The following is a 17,582-nucleotide window of genomic DNA, read 5'->3' on the forward strand; positions in this document are numbered from 1 at the left end:
GTTGCCATTAAGAGGGCGTAACAGGTCGGGTCGCTGGGTGGCAGGGGAATGGAATGGGGAATGGGGACGCATGCAAGCGTGCAGAAATCGCAACAAATTAAAAGAGCCACAAACAAAAACGAGAGCCCCGAAAGCAAAAGCCGAATAAGATGACTGAACATGCCAAATTGTGGGACGGGCGCTGAAGAACGGAGAGTGCTGAATACTGAATACCGAATACTGAATGGCGAATAACGAATAAAGAATAACCAAAGCCCGAATGAGGCAAACGAAACATACAAAAAAAAAAGAAAACAACAAACATTTGGAAAAACGAAAATGCCAAAAGTAAAAATGAAAAACTTGAGATAAATTGGCTTCGACAAGGAACAAGTTTGCCTCAATGGAAGCCGATCAATTTAATTGCTTTTATGACATCAGAGGGCCATTTAATTGACTACTCATCTGTATCGAGATTTCTAACATCAAGTGGGTGGGTAGTTGCTACGAAAACGTAAGTACTTTATATATACTGGATACTTAAACTTAACTTGAACAGCTTTTAGCAGTAGCACAAAAGGGTCACATTTGCAGCACTGTGATTATTTGATAGTCCTGCTTTTAAAGGCATTGGGCAACGGCGGAAATTAACAATTCCCACACAGAAGCACGACGACCTGTTATCCGTCCCACAACAAGGACTCTCGCCCCTCCTCGCTCTCCTTCCTGACGGGACGAGGCGCATTTGTGTAATGAATACAGTGCACGTACTCAGTGGCGGTCAGCTGGTCAGCTAGTCAGCGAGGCCAATGGGCATCGGCCAAAAGGAAATCCACACCGCACTCTTGGCCCTCTGTCATAATTAGTTATGGGCGTCGCAGCGACTTCACATTATCCAAGGAGCGAGTCCTACCCCGCCCCGCACCACCCCGCATTCCATGCTAATGATGCCTGCGCGTCCGAACAGCCGTGTGTGCTCCTAATGGCCACCGCACAGGAATGCAGCCAGCTGGTGTTGGTGCCTCTGGTTTGGCCTCCCCGCTCCTGCGCTCCATATACACACACACACACACACAGAGACATATCTATATATAAAATATATATACATATATATGTAGCACGTGGCGGGCACATTTCACGCTAAAAGCGCCATAAAATGAAGGAGACAACTTTGCAGGAAACTGCCCGAAAATGCATCATCCCATATGAGTCTAAAAGTTGCATTGCTAATTTGGGTGGAAAAGTTGCAAAGACGACCGCATGCTGCAAAAGCTCACAGAGAGAAATATCTCAAGGCTTTCATGTTATGATAATGCATCAAAGCATAAAAACACATATAAAAGGCAACCTGTTCAAAGTGAACTTCTGTGACCATGCAATGCATCATTTGGTTGTAATTAGGTTATTCTCGAACATTTTTTAAGTGAACCGATTAATATTCTACAGTTTGGCAGAGTGTGGCTCTATCGATGGACACGAAACGAAAAACAGAAAAAGGAGCGTACGTACTATGCCATCCGATATTGATACGCAAGGCCAGCTGGCGACGCTGCGGCGGCTTTAACTTTTTGGCAAATGGCACCGCTGACCTCAGCTGCAGCCCAAGTCAAGTCTGGGTCACCAAAGACACGGTCGAGACGAGCGTCGCCAGCGGAAGCGGAAACGGAAGTGGATGTGGAAGTTTGGGTAGCAGCACAAGCAAGTTGAACTTAAATTAGTTTAGCCAAAGCAGTTTGATTGCTTCTCATACCAAATTGAAATGCAACCAGGGCGAAGTTGCACCGCAGCCCAGCCACAAAATCACTTTGGCTCCCAGCTTACACTTCCACTCAATTCCAACCACACTTTCTATATAATAATTGGCGCTGGGGGAGGCATTGGCAATCCCCTCGTAAACTTTGACAATAAAATCCATAAAATGTCAGCAAGATATAGAAAACAATACAATGGCGGGGCGAGGCTTGAAAAGCGCGAACAATGGGGCAAATCAAAATTTATGGCTAACAATTAAGTGGCAAGTATCGAGAGAGCGATTACATACTTGTGCCACAAAGAAAAGGGATTTTCCATGGTACGGAAGTGAAGTGGAGTGAAGTGAAGTGGTGTGGTCTGGATGTGGCACATCAAGTGGCTAAATCGCAGCCATCATCGCGGCTTTTGGGCTAAAAATAATGACACTCCGCTCCACTCCACTCCACTCCACTCCACTCCACTCCACTTCGCGATGTCAACGGAGAAGCGACTTGACGTTCGAAACTCAATTATTATAATTTACTCAGATCCAGAACCAGAACCACGGGCATAAATAAATATCCACGTCAGTCAATTTTAATTTCGCTCCAAGTGAAATGTGAAGTGCGCGCCAAGAAGTATGCAAAGCGATTTTTCATGCACATGTGCCACATGCCACTTGAGGAAGCAGCAGGAGCAGAAGCAGGAGCAGGAGCAGAAGCAGGAGCAGGAGGTGTGCCACTGCCACTGGCACTGGCAGATAAACAACATCGAATCGCCAGGGTTGTCAACTTCTTCCATTCGCCTACGCCTCCACCGTATCCCACATCCCACTGATTGGCGCACATTATCCAGCACCCCAGAAAACGGATGGGGGGATGCGGCAAATATAAAAACAACAAGGCGGCAGCGGAAGGATCTGGCAACTGGGACTGGGGGACATATATCCACTGGTTCCGTCTCTCAATGACGATGCCCATTCAGATATTTATTATTTATGCCCAGCGAACTCACACACACAAACACACGCAATACCTTTTGCAACTGCTGACATTGTAGCATGAATTTTGCAACAGACAGCTACAAAAAAAATACAGAGAAATTGTCGAGTAGATCGAATTTGAGATACCCAGTAAATATATAATAATTACATATATAGACATTTTTTGAATATTAAGCAATCTATAACCTCGACATTATAAACTTGCAGTAGATTAATCCCTGCCAAGAATGCACCTGTTAAAAATTCACATCCTGCACCGAATCGAGTATCCTTAGGCGAATTAAAAAACAAACATGAAAAATACAACAAAAAGTGAAGAGGAAAGCGAGAAGCAGAAGGGTGGAAAGAGAAGAGAAAAATCAATAGGCTCACAACGCACATCCTGTGAAATGTGTGACAAGGACACTTCCACACACACACCCATGGGTAAATTGCCAGCGAAGGACAATGGCAATTAGGGCATCCCAGCCACCATCACCATCACCATCACCGTCAACCCCACCACCATCCCCATCTACCCTCGAAACTCTCTTCGTTTTTGTTTGTGCAAAGGATATGGATTGGTGATGAGCATCAGGCACCAGTTGCGCGGCCGGGTGTACTGCGTCAGCGCCCTGATAGAGATCTCGGGGAATCCCGGATACGGCAGATTCGGTTCGCCGGACGAGCTGGACGAGCTGGAGGACGAGGTGTGCGATGAGTCGCCATCGTCGGAGCTGCAGCTGCCATTGCAACTGGAGGCGGTCGATGAGCTGACCGCTCCACCAGTTCGACGACCTCCTCCCCTGGATCGGGATCGTCCTGCGGCTGTTGCTGCGGTAGCATCGCTCAGCGATGAGGCTCCACTGTGCCGGCGTCCTGTTCGCCGACGTGCCGCCTGTTGCTCATCGCGATGATCACGGCGCTCATGACGATCCGTTCGATCAGATCGCTCCTGCCGATCCTGGCGATCCTGGCGGTCGCGTCGTTCGTGATGTTCCTTTCCCTGATAGCGACGCCTGCTGCTGCCACCACCATCCGAGGCATTCGATGTCTGGCGATGCGATGACCTCTGGCCACTGCTCGTCCTTTCCGCAGGATTCGCCGACGCCGATGCCGACTTGGCATTGGCACTGGAGGAACTGGTTTTCCGCAACCGCTGGCTGCCCCGTCGATGGCCGCTGGCACCGGAAACGGATACGTTGCTGCCACCGCCCCCATCGACGATCACCGTCATGGGCGGCTCTTCGTTGGAATGCATTTGACTTACTCTGTGGGTGCTGCTGCTGCTGCTGAGCTTGCTGTTGCTGTTGCCGAGGTTGTTGTTGCCAATGTTGCTGTTGCAGCCTTCTGTTGCTGCTGCCACGCGACGTCGCTGGCCATTCCTAGCTGGTGCTGCTGCTGCTGTTGTTGTTGCTGCCGCCGATGTTGCCGCTGTCGATGTTGCCGCTGTCGATGTTGCTGATTGAGTGGTAGTTGTTATTGCCGCCGCTGCCGCTTGCTGTGGCAGCATTTTCTGGGGTGCCAACTAAGCGAATTTTGGTCATTCCATCTTCCTGCCGATTGCTGAAATTGAAAAAGGAGAAAGTGAACAATTAGTAAAGTCATTAAAATCGAATATTAAATTATAAGTGCAACATCAGCTTACACCGAAACAAAGGGAATTCACAATATTCGTAATATTCCGCAAAAAAAAAAATCCATAAACCGCTATCATGTAGAGGATTTAAATAATTTTTTTTTTTATTTCATTTCGAAAATCCCGTTTCTGCAAGTTCTTTTAAATTTTAAGCGCATTACTTATTTCATTACGCTTTAATGAGTTCATTTGAACAATTTTCTTGTGGTGTACGTGCAAAGTTTCGGGAACTGATTTTTAATGCGATACTTGGCGCCAGCAATGGTCGCCACCCAACCACCCCCAAAGTGAGCCACCCAACCACTCACCCACATAATGAAGCCAAAACATAATTTATACGCACGTGCGTTGCTTTTTCTGAAAACTTTATGTATGTGTGTGGGCATGTGTGGGTGCGTGCGTGTGGAGTACGTAAAAATAATGAGAAGCACATTTTGTGCGTATAGACAAGAAATGTAGCATACTTTTTGGGGGAGACCCTTGTGCGCTCAATCATTAATTACAGCTCGTCGTGTGCGTCTGTGTTTGTGTTTCGTTGTGAGGTAAGGACCTCTAACACATTAACGTGCCAAAAAGTGCTGCGTTGTGGTTTCCCACACACACACACGCGCACGAACACACACTTGCAATTGTGTGAAAATTGGCTCATTGATAGGCTGCCAAAGAAATGCCACAAAGGACGAGATTCCTTTGCGAAGCTATTGAGATATTTGTGCGCATCTATGGAATCGATTGAGCAAGCACTTTTGTGTCAAACAATTTATGAAAATTCAGATAGGTTGGAAACAATACTCAAAAAAGTTGGATGAATATTAAAGCTTTTAAATGTGTGAAATGTATTAACAAGAAATTTAATCGATATATCGTCTTCGCATACAAATCCGTTGATCTTATGGCTTGTCGATTGGGCTATTTGAGAATTGGCAGGACACGTGTCCTTTAGATGTGTTTTTGTTGATATTGCCTTTATTGTTATGGTTATTTTGTGGGTGGACCTTAAGACTAGAAATCAAAATAATTAATCGTTGGCTGGCGCCATTTGTTTATCAGCCGGAAACGGAAGTCAGCGCCAAGACAAACAATGCCAAACACACACGCATACACGCACAAACGCACGTGACAATACAAAAGTTGCCGAATTATTTGGAAAATGTTGAGCAGGCTTAAGCAGACAGGAGCAAACACACACAGTGGGACAACTATTGTAAGCGCCTTGCACGAAAACACATGGCACCCATGTAAACTCACACAATCGCCCTGTATTTGTGTGCGAATTACCCCGCCCGTCTGCGTCTATGTGCGTGTGCCTTACACAGATATACATAATTAAACACAAACAGCGCGGGAAAGGCAACTTTGCTGTTGATATTAGTCAAAGGGCGAGCAAAAATACAAACAAACCCAACCAACCAACACTCACTCACACACACACATACACACACACACATGTAGACTTTAGCCGAATAACGGGATCAATGTGACATTCAAACATGTCAGATATTAACGCGATAACAATTTGAAATGGGTCAACACAGTGTGCAACATGAATTTATGTTGTAAGTGGACTCAAACTGTAGATATATATCGACATAAACGGTTTCCCAAAACGAGAGCGCGCTTATTGAGTTCATTCCAAATGGATTTGCCAGCCATTGTATATTATTATATCGCATAACAAATTGGAATTTGATTGAAAATAATTCCAAAAGAGGACAGTCTAGGTTTAAGTCTAGCTTAATCCATTTGTCAAATAAAATAAGTATTTGCCACTAAAGTTACATTTGGCATTCGCTTTGTTTAAGTACGAGTTGAAAATTATTAGTTTGCAGTATTGATATTTAAAAAAACCCTTTTTAAGACATATGAACCTGCACAACTGTCACTCTTAGTTGTCTTGCTGCTTTTTTCACTTATCACCAACCAATTTGTTATTTACCCACACTCACACACACACATAGTTGTCTGCTAGTTGGCCCCCTTTCACTTTGCCGCCGGCGGGTTAATGTAAACAACAACCAGGACAACTCACTCTTCAGACTGTCGGAGCCATGAAAATATGCAAATAAATTGTCGCTTATGTGGCAAGATATTTGCACAGTTCTCCATGGCCCGCATCCTTTTTTTTCTCTGCGGCTGTCGTGGAATCTGCGGATATATAATTCACTTTTAAATGCAAAATCAAGCCCCTGTCATTGATAGCTGTCTCTGGAGCAGAGTGAAAATAATAAAAAAAAATAGCACACAAAAAATAAAGAAAAACGGGAGGGCAAGTCAAGGAAGGAGTCGCACGAATAATAAGCATACGCAGCGTGGTACACACGTTGGCAAATAAATCAGTGGCAGCGCGCCTCGATGTCGCCCGACGGCATGGAGATCCTTTTTTTTTTTGTGACTCTCAGCTCATGGGAGTCCTTGCTCGTGCCTGGAAGATTTATGCTCACCGCCTGCCTGCCTTATGAGGCAGAGCCTGTCGGGAAAAGTCGCCGACATTAGCATAAAGCTGGTGCCATTTTTTGGGGCACGGGCCACGGGGCAGTGGGAAGCGAGAACTTTGAGAAGAATACAACTTAACTTTCGGTTATCAATGGCCATTCTGATTGCCATCCCATTAGGCAATGGTCAATGGACAGTTGTGGGAATGTGGCTCTGTCTTCGGATCTCTTGCGATTTACCCAGGAATACCAGTTTCAACCTCTCGAGCCCTGCTGTATTTAACATTAATATTTATGATTGCTCATCTGTGTATAAATCGATGTTCAGTCTCGCTTTCGCCGCCGTCATTGCTTGCTTATTGCGCCGATTTTATTATTATTTTTATTTGGCTTGACTGGCATAAAAAAGGCAGTTGAAGGAGAAAACTCATTTTCATGTTCAGCAGCTGCCAGAAAAACAGACAGTTGCATATATATATGAATACCTGCTTGAACTTCGTTTTTTTTGTTTTGTTTTTTTTCTTTTTGCTTTCATTTGATTTTCCAATCCAAGTGGGCCCACCGATTTCCACCGCTTTTGTTGCTTTTCAGCTTCATTGAGCGCATTTGTTGCTCACGCTTTTCATTTCCTTTTTTATTTTGTTTTGATTGCCCTGGCTGGGGACTTGAGCTTTACTTTCCTTTACTTTCATACTTTTCATTCATGGCCACACGCTACTTATTGTCGTTTTAAATACGCAGACATAAAATTCATATTCACTTTTTATTGGCCCATGAATGGCGACCACTAAGCCGGTCGGAAAATTCAGCGTACGGGAATCCAGCGTTCCCGAATTCCGGAATCCACCTGGCGCAGTCAGTTGAGCACAACCGTAAATTTCTGTGCAGAGCATCCACAGAATCCCTTCAACATCCTCCATATACGAGTATATGTACGTAGTGGTATATGCTTTTCCTTTTTTGGCAGTTCGATAAATTCCGTACTTTTTTATTTGCAACTTTTACGTAATACGGTTAATGGAATCTGTGTGGGTATGCGTGGTTCTTATTCATTATTCGATAAATATTCAGCATGCGAGCATGTGAAATGCACGTCTTGAGCTTCGATTGCGGGCTGTGGGTTGAGCGATTCAATTTGGTAATGGAAGTCGTAATCGATAAAATCGATTTATAGCCGCGTCAATCACTCAGTTGGCCGGGCTATCGATAGAAGTCGATTGGCCACTGGTTTTGTAATAAATATCAAAGAGATATTCCAGATTTTAAATTTAAATAGTCGTATCAGTTACCAAATTATTCTTACTTTAGTAGTATCGTAAATTTGATTATTACCCATTTGCAAAACATTTGCAATATTTTTTTAATAGGCACTCATATTTCAGCCACCGTTAGCTCTCGTAAATGTGCCATAAAATACACTCTTTATTTGTTCTATGCTCGTAATTATCGCCAGGCCTAGCTAGAGTATTTTTCATTTTAATCACAAAAATGTATTTAAAATCGTAAGCTCATCAGCATCGTTATGCATTATATTAAATGGCCTCCCTGGCGAATTGAACGAACAATCAATATCGAAACGCTTTTAATGGAATTGCACCAATTGAATTCGCTCAACGATTGCCAATGACTTAATTTGATCATTTTGCGTTGCGACGACTCCATTGGATATTCGACCCCGAATCGAATTAAATGTTCTTCTTGTTTGCTTTTATGGACTTTTAACTTTTAACTGTTAACCGCATTTCCTTAACCACCAGCAGAAGCAGTTGCAAAATTTCAGTTCCAAATTATTGCGCATACGCTGCGTGGGCCGTGCCAGCATTCAGTCAACGTTTTTTTGGCATCGCGCTTTTAAGTAATGAGAACGGCGATAGCGCCTTCTTCTCCGCCTCATTGGCAGCATCTGTTAAATAATACAGAAGGGACAGGCGGAAGAGGTGGAAATGGTGGAAAAGGTGGAAAAGCAGGGTGGAGGAAATCAGGAAAATTCACGAGGAAAATGCCAAGGAAATGGAAGCCATCCAAGGTTGAGGCCATGTCGCATCGATATTGTAAATTCCTTTTGCTGCGCTCTAGCTGACATTGAGAATTCCTGCGGAAACAAAAAGGTGAAAACAAAAAAGCAATCCTGTTGCCTTCAGCGAAATCACAGAATTATGCTGATTTAATGCTTCTGGGGAATACCAAACTAATCGCCGACTTGGCTTCAACTTATGTATGAATACATAACTGTGGAAAAACTGATACAGATATAAATATCTGGGCCAAACGGCCACCAAAAACCCCATGAATTTTTATGCAAATTCTTTTCGGGTTCAACTTGTTGAGCCGAAGTGATGCCACAAGCTATTTTTTCTTTTTTTTTTTGGAGGGGGGGAAGACGAAGTGCAGAAGGCAGACTTTTCACAAATTAAACAAATAAGACAACAAGGGACAACAAATCTCTAATTCGATTTAAGTCTGAAATTTCCCACACCAGCAAAGGAAGGGAAAATTTCGGAAATGACAACGACATGTAAATACTTTTGCCCGCACCCCACACAAAAACATGTGAAATACACAAAATATCCCTCACTTGCCTAACACAAAAAAAAAATCAAAAAAAAATAAAAAAGAAAACAAAAAGTGAAAAGAAGAAAAACGAATTTTCGGTTGTTGACAAAAAGCCAGAGGCTGGGCAAAAGTTTTCTTGGTATTCGTATGCGTGTATTCGTACTCCCAAATCGAAAAGCACACGAATGAATTTTCATTCAATTATCTTGAACATTCGCCCGACTCTCCAGTCTCCAGTTGGTTTGGTTTCGTTTGTTTGTTTGTCTCGTCTGGGGAATGAAACTAGCCCCAAACTGTTCGGCTCCGTACCAAAAAGGACGAACAGGATGCGAAGGACGCGAAGAAGGAAGACAGGAAGGCCGGGCACGTTGTGGCCATTGTCTTGGCTGGAAATTCATAGCCGCTCTGTTTCAATTTTCGGTCAGTCGTGGTCCTGTCTCCATCCACATCCACCTCTTCATCCTCATCTTCATTCTCATCCTCATACTTGTCCTTGTCCTTACTCGCGCTCCCGCTCTCGCTCTTTAACTACGTGGAGTGGAGTGTCCTGCGTCCCGAGTCCTGTGCCCAATGGCCGGTGCTTCATGCCATAAAATTTCATTTTATCAAACACTGAAAACGTGTCGGCTTGCACTCAAGGTAAACACGCTGGTACACAGCGAAAAAAAAATATGCGTATATGGTTTTCTTATAAATTCGATATGTTTTTTTTAACACTGTAAAATAAGTAAACTCTGGATAACAAGATAATTGGTTATATATCTATCTGACTATTCATTTTCGAGGTTCTTCTAAGATTTAATGAACAAATTGCAGTTGGCATACTTTCGCTCAGTGTTTTTATGCCGCATAGCAGTGGGCCGTAATGCCTTTAAAATGGAGTACTCGTATCTCGAGTGCGCGGTGAAGTTTGTTAAGGAAATCATCTGTATCTGTATCTGTCCTAGGCCATTTAATGGTGCGATCTGTGCGACGACACTTGTCATCCGGGGTGGCTGACCCCTGACCCCTGACCACAGAAAAGAATGTATTCCTGCCTTTATGACCCAAAAGTCTGTTCTTGATCATTTTCAATTAAACTTGGCCCGCCCATCGCCGTATTTTCGCCTTTGTCCGCCTTGTCAGTTGACGCAATTTTTGGTTTTTAATTGGCCATCATCAGGTCAGCACGGACTTTTGAGATTGGCCAAAAAATTTACTTGCCGTCTTGTTGTTATGCCTTTATTCCCTTCCCGTTCCCCTTAAGGCTGCTCTGTTGATTAGGATGGGAAAAAAGTGAAAAGTAAAAAGTGGAGTGGTGGTTGTTCAAGAACTTGCCTAATTGTCCCGTCTTCAGGGAGTTGAGAATGGCATCATGGCGAAACTTTTGCGCCGCTCGTAAAAAGAAATGTTTGGCAAATGAAAAGGCGGCGAGAAATGCGGCAGTAAAATTCGCAAATTGAGTTGAATGAATAACTAAGTGGGCGTAGAAGGTGACTGGAAAATGGTGGCTGGTTGCATCTTGAAGTTTGCATTAAGTTTTATCGGAAATGTTAATATTTGCACATACTCGTATATAAAAATATAAAGATTTCAGATTAAGGACTGCGAAATTCCTAATAATTAGCGCAAACTTGTTAATAGCACTAAGTATTTTATAGTCGCTACACTTGCTCCCAACTGCGAAAGTTATCAGTGAAAAAAAAACCCTAAACTATTACATCCAGTTAAAAAAAAAAGAAACCCTGCCAAATTTGGCCATCTTGACCCGTGGCTTAGCGTCCACAGTTAAGAGTGTTTCGGTTGTTTTAACCCAGTTTTCGTGGCCGTCATAAAAACGTGGTACGACAATTAAGCCCACAGCTCAGTGAAAGCAGCAGTACGGTTGGCTCTATGAATAACCACAAGCAAACACTGGACCCATTCGAAAGCAAATGTGCTGAGACTGCAGCCGAAAGATACGATGAGGAGACCCGGGATCTTGTCAAATTTTCCGACACATGACAAAAAAAAAAAGAAGAATGAAAGAAAGAAAACCCTAAGCCAGACTCAGCAAAAGAAACGGATTCATGGAACTGTGAGCTATGGAACTGTGATTTGGAACTGAACTGAAATATGAAACTGAGAATGGAACTGCAAGTGGGACTGGGACTCAAGTTGTTCAGCTTGAGACCTATTCGCCAGCCACATGACAACTGTCCCAGCATTTTGACCTGGTGCTAAACCCAAAAGCAGAAAACACGGAATACAGCATACAGAATACAGAATACGAAATACAGAAACACACTTTTGACCTTTGCCAGTGTGAGAGGAATGTTAGAATATAAGAACAACATGGCCTAGCACTTGTCTACCCTTTTGGCCTCGTCATTGTTTGCCCCACAGGCCCCAAAACTGGCAATAAACTTGTCTATTTAAGCACATGCCACAAAAAGAGACGACTAGATGTACGGTGCATGGTTAGGGGATGCAGGATGCTTTAGGTTGTAGGTTGCAGGTTGTGGGTTGGGGCTTCGGATGGAGGTGCTTACTATGCCAAGACATTGTTGAGCTCTTTTTAGAGCAGTTCTCATTTCTTTTGTTCGGTGTGTGTGCGAGTGTTTGTCTGTGTGTTAGTGTGTTTGTGTGTGGCAAGCTCAATTTGAATTAAATTCAATTTTTTTTCTTGCATTCAACTGTGCCACTTCAAGGTTGCCCACAGAACCAAGTTGCAACAGTAGCAGCAACAAACAGGCAACAGCCTTTTTGCATTTGCCAGCGGCCCTTTGCCGCATTTGGCCAGTTTTTGAACAGATCCCCCGCTTGACTGGCCTGATTTCTGCCCCTTCTGCTTTTGATATCCATTAATGGGGCATATTGGTTACATGTCTAGTGTGATGATCGATAAATATAATAGTTGGAGAATCTCTAAAATGAAGCTCTTGGTATTCAATATTCCGGATTTTTAGGCAAGCACTTTTAAGCAAGCACTTTACATTAAGAAATGTACAAAATGTAATTTAATGAGAAACCCGGTATCTTATGGCCTGAACGCTTGGTAAAATAGTTCTTTAATTAGTTTTTCTTAATTTTATTTTCTTCGGTTTTGGCCTATTTTTGCACGTTAATTCTCGTTCGCTTCTTGCTGCTTTGCTTTCAATCTTTCTGTTTGCATTTTTCGGAGGCCAGAAGCCCCGTGTAGATGAAAAGGCATTCCATTCCAAAAAGCTGCCTTGCAATTAAGAAATTTGTCAGTTCGCAGTGCAGCCAAACGAAATGGAATGAAAACGAATTGAAATCAAATGCAATGCAAAGCAATGCTATGCAATGCGCAATGAAATGAAATCAAACGTAATGAAATGAAATGAAAAGCATTCAATTGAACTGTGAGGGGGGGAAAACTGAACTGAAAACCATGTGCCACAAAGGCAGTCGTCTAATGAGCGCATAATTAAGGCGCAAAAACCCGATGGCGATGATGACGTTTCGCCATAAATTAAGTTATACATTTCAATTTTTGAGACCAGACCCACTTTGATGATGATGATCGCCATCGTAATGATGAGGATGATGCCTGCCTGGGTGGTTGCGGTGATGGTGTCGTTGTACTAAAACTGGGACATAGCCAACTTTTGCTCTGCTATCTGCCGCACTTCCTGTTTCCGGTGACACTTCCCCACATTCCCCTTTCCAGCAACAACAGAGGCAACAACATCAGTGGCTTCCTGTACATCGTCTATGCCATTATGGCCACTTGAGTTGATGCCAAAGCTGCCATTTGTTGCCCTCTCTTCTCACACCGTTAAATGTTTTGTTTAGTCCTTCGTCCTGGATGCTCCCCTTCCATGCTCCTTCTAGGATGGAGTTGGGGAGCTCCTCGGATGCCAATGCCGCCATTGGATGTCATTTTTCGGCTCTTTGAGCGCACAAGTTGCCACGATTTATGTGCAACTTCGGCAAAACAGCAACAACTTTTGGCTAAGAGCAGCCATATCGACTAAGTGCATTTGGTCGTTCTGCATACTTGGGACTGCAAACTACTGGCCTCTGTGGGCCAGCAAACACAGCACTTACCTCATCGTAAACGGGGCTACAAAGTTGTAACTTCATTAGCAATATCACTTTCAATACAATAGAATTTGCTCTATGAAAACATTTATGTTGACACTGGGCAAACTTTAATATACATATATCAATATGTGGATATTTATTTGCAATTAATTAATATAATATAATATAATAATAAGGCAAATTTAAACAAGCGCTTTACGATAATTAAACCGAGCTGAATGCTTTGTTTTGTTGTGTTTTGAGTAGTTTTCTGAGTAGTTTTTGCTAATTTGTATGTAGTTCTTTAAATAAGTGGTCTAGATTTTTCCTCTCAACTGGCGTTTTCAAATAAATGGCTACTCCTAGTCGACTCACCTCATTTTAGAATACCCCCTATCTATTGTTGGCCATCTGATGGTCGTTACATTTTTGGTTTAGCCAGCTTCCTGATTTCCTCCGTCCTGTGGCTCCATACCATGTCCTGCATCCTTCGTTCTTCGTCCACCCGCCCGCAGCTTAAATTACACACTTCCGCCTTCCTTCCTGCTATTCTGTGTCCTGCTCTCTGTGCTCGCAGTCCGCAGCTCGCAGGCCATTCAACTTCCTAAACGGGTTTGTCAGCCCGCCTGCATACTTCCGGCGGATTCAGGAGCATCTGGTCCTGGCCCATTGGCAAGCTGTCCTATTTCGTTCTGCTGCAAACTTATGTTTATTAACTCAACCGAAAGCGGACAAAAGGGACGGCTGCCTGTGCTGCCTGTGCCGCCTTTATTGGCATTAAAACAGGGGAAATGCGGCGGTTATACGAGCATTATCGGCTTGTTTCCGCTTCCGTCAATCGCTTTTCACTGAACTAATTACGATTTACTGGAAATTGGAGCGGAGAACTTCACCACTAACTGCTTGCTAAATGATAAATTCAAGTAAAGTTCTAAATGTGTTCTAAAACGATACTTTATAATAATATCCAGTAATTTGAATCATATTTAATATATAATCCCCTAAACTCTTGCACACTTACTCGTATGTATGTATAATTTAACCTGTTGTTATGCACTTGCTTGCTGGAAAGAATTTATGAAACTACGCACCATCACATCGTTTTCTTGGCAAGATTCTCGAAACTTTTGTCACTGCATTTCCCTTCGTTTCCAACTTTTTTCTTCCGAGGAACCCGCCCACCAATAAAATAAAAGGCAAAAGGAAATGCCGTGAAAAGTTTTGGCTCTCGTCTGGGGTTTTCTTAGTTTTTGTGCCAAAAATTAATTAGGCTAATTAAAATGCTGGCATTGGAGGAGGATAAAGATGAGGAACCAGCTGAAGGTGCTGCCAAAAAACTTCAAGTTCAAAGTTCTTCTTTTTGGTGGCGGCGTCGGCGGCGGCAACGCACTTGGCACACTTGATTGAATGAAAACTTTGCCACCTGTCAGTGCTTCCTTTGCTCGAGAAAAGGAAAAATTAATTAACCTGGCCGAAAGAAGTGCAACTTCTTCGCTCTGCCTTTAGCAATCACAATTGGCAAACAAAAAACTCAAAACTCGAACTTTAAATATAATTAAACTGTTTTCTCGGACAGTTGTCGTCGCCATTTATTTTATTTTCTTTTCTTTTGGCAACCCTCCGAGTATCTTGAAATCAATTAGCGCACGTCACTCCAGTTGTGAGTATTCTCGGGAAAATCGGGAACGAAATGGGACATGGAAATGGGAACCCAAAATGCGGGGTCAACACTATGGACAGCTTGGGCCGCGGGTCATTTGCCATCTGTCATGCGAGAGAAAAAAAAGGTGAAAAAAAAGTATGAAAAGTGAAACCAAAAAAAAAAAGTCCAAGTGCGACACTGGCGTCCGCGTTTTTTCACGGACTTTTCCCGAGTTTTCTCCACATTTCCCGCCCGCTTTTCACGGGCTTTTCCACGCATGGCCGCCGGCCACTTGAGCTTCGGTTTCAGCTGCTGCTTTACAATTTAGACTTTAGTTTTCATTTAGGTGTCCGTTTCGTGTTGTTGTCACACTTTTTCGCCAGATCTTTATATAGTATATGTACATATTTACTCCATATATTTATATATGTATATGTAGCGGTATGGGATGCAAATGTATCCACTTAAAATACATAGCTTTTAAAGTGCCCAAACTTTGGAGCATTAATGGGCCAAACGCTTTTGCAGCTTATGAGATTTAGCTTTGAATTTGAATTTAGCTTTCTTCTCATTTTTGTTGTTTACCACTTTACGTATTTATCTTTCCATTAATTGGCTTCTTTTGAAGCCGCAGGAATTATCTCATTTTAAAGTATTTTCTTTAGGAGTATTTAAAGTTAATGAAAACCCTTTTAAACCTGAAGGTCGCCGACTGGTAACTGGAGAATCGCCATCGAAGCTGCAGCTCCTCCTCGCCTCCTCATCATTTCACCTGTGCAAGTCAAAGGTCAAGTGCAACTGCGAATCGCCATCAATTATCCATCGCCGCTTACAATTCAGTTTTTCCCTTTTTTTTTTAGCATTGCATTGCTAAATGCCTTCATTAAAAGCGGCAAGTGCACAGTGTGCTCCCAAAAAACGCAGCCAGCGACTCCAACGACCTTACGTTTTGAGAAGTGGGTGGTGGTGTTGGGTGGTGGGTGGTTTCAGGTGCTCACTGGCAGAAACAAAGAGCACGTGCAGCACAAAGGAGGCTAAAAGTGCTTCAAAGGCAAAAGTTGGCTGTCTGTGCAGAGAGCGAAAAACACAAATGCTTTAAATACAAAAAAAAAAAAACTGCAAGTCAGGCAACGGATTTACTCGCTTATTAAGGAAAATTCGTTCCGAATATTATTTAAATTTTTGTAAGCTTCTTATTCCTCAGCGCGCAGGTTATACCAAATAATCCAGGCAACTTTAATTGACACTTTAAGAAGTGACACATTTGAAATGGGGTTTTTTTCCCCCAAGTGCACGCGCGCCAGTTGCATCTGAGCAGCTGACATCGCTTTGTGGAGAACCCTTTTTTCCCGCTCGGTGGTAGTGGGTGGTGCTGGTGGGAGGTGGTTGGGCGAACGAAGGGCGTCGAGGGGCGGGATCGCAGCTGTTGTTATTCCGGCCCGCTTCCTCGGGCTCCGCGACGCCTTTGTCCTTTTATGCAGCATTTCTAAACCAACTGACAACATCAAGAGCTTGCCACTCTGTCCAACCGCCCACACCTTCCACACCTGCCCATGCCACCCACATTCCCACCCTCCATCAGGGCAATTGGCCGTGTCGCGGTGCACTGCAAAATAGGCAACGCTTGTGGTAATGCAGGCTTGCCATCTGTTGATACAACCAGGGGGTCGTCGGATCCGTTCCAAATGCCGAAGCAACCTACAATCGAATGCCCAAGGCCAAAGGCTGTCATCCACACGTGGCCCGAAAAATGTTGCCTTCAAGAATTCATTCCGTATCCACGTTGGCATTCGATGGCAGAACTAAGAGACTGGCTAAGTCAAGGTTGTCTAGCTGGAAATCTAATTCAAATTGTATTGTATATTCCCCTGCTTCCCTTTTGTTAACACGAATACTGAGAGTACTGAGCCTCAATTTCGAATTTTACCACAATTTGGCTTGCCAGCTAACTGGAAAACCCCGCGAGCCGTATTAGTTACGAAATTAATTGTCCCACATCGCATCAGTTAGATGATCGCAGCCAGCAATCAAATCAATGGCACAAATGGCCCCGGGCACAAAGAGTCCATCGCAAAGGATCCGGGATTTGGGTCAAGTGGCAGGAGGGGAATTCAGTTAGTCAGGTGCATTTATCAATTTACCTGAGCCCCGCAGCGCAAATGCCAACAATGCTGGCCAAGAGACACGATATGACACGAGTCCTGGATGGAGGAGGGAGGAGAGAGGATTGTGCATGGAGCAGCCGTTTGGCCCAAACAATGATGGCTAACAAACCAAAGACGACACGGACAAACGGACGAGCCAGCCAACGCTGCACTCTATTCTGAATTGTTATATGGGGATATTTTAAATTATTTTAAGAGCATTCCTAAACCACAACTTGATATTTTATCGGTTGTTTTAAAGGATCAAGTATCACTTACTATTTGTTCATTTTATACATGCAAGAATTGGGACTAAAAAATAAATTATTAAAGTATGTATTTTTAAATGACCATTTAAATATTTCTATAATATTTCTAATGGGCTTTAGATTGAGAGTTTTGTATTTATTGATACCCCTCTTTTCTCGCTGTGTAATAGCTAACTTCCGGCAGTTTGGCAGGCACACGGCGC

At 43.4% G+C, this 17,582-nt stretch overlaps 1 protein-coding gene across 13 annotated transcripts in view; it reads right to left on the reverse strand.

Moving 5' to 3' along the window:
* LOC6523998 (voltage-dependent T-type calcium channel subunit alpha-1G) overlaps positions 1-17,582 on the reverse strand; it is an 81,724-nt gene that overhangs the window by 38,296 nt on the left and 25,846 nt on the right. For all 13 annotated transcript variants that reach the window (XM_039371872.2, XM_043206891.1, XM_043206893.1 and 10 more), the window contains exon 4: positions 3,271-4,258. In XM_039371872.2, coding sequence (XP_039227806.1) covers positions 3,271-4,205 — 935 coding nt within the window. In that variant the 5' untranslated portion in view covers positions 4,206-4,258. The remainder of the gene's footprint in view (positions 1-3,270; positions 4,259-17,582) is intronic.

The sequence above is a fragment of the Drosophila yakuba genome, chromosome X (genome assembly GCF_016746365.2).
Source record: "Drosophila yakuba strain Tai18E2 chromosome X, Prin_Dyak_Tai18E2_2.1, whole genome shotgun sequence".
Taxonomy (NCBI): domain Eukaryota; kingdom Metazoa; phylum Arthropoda; class Insecta; order Diptera; family Drosophilidae; genus Drosophila; species Drosophila yakuba.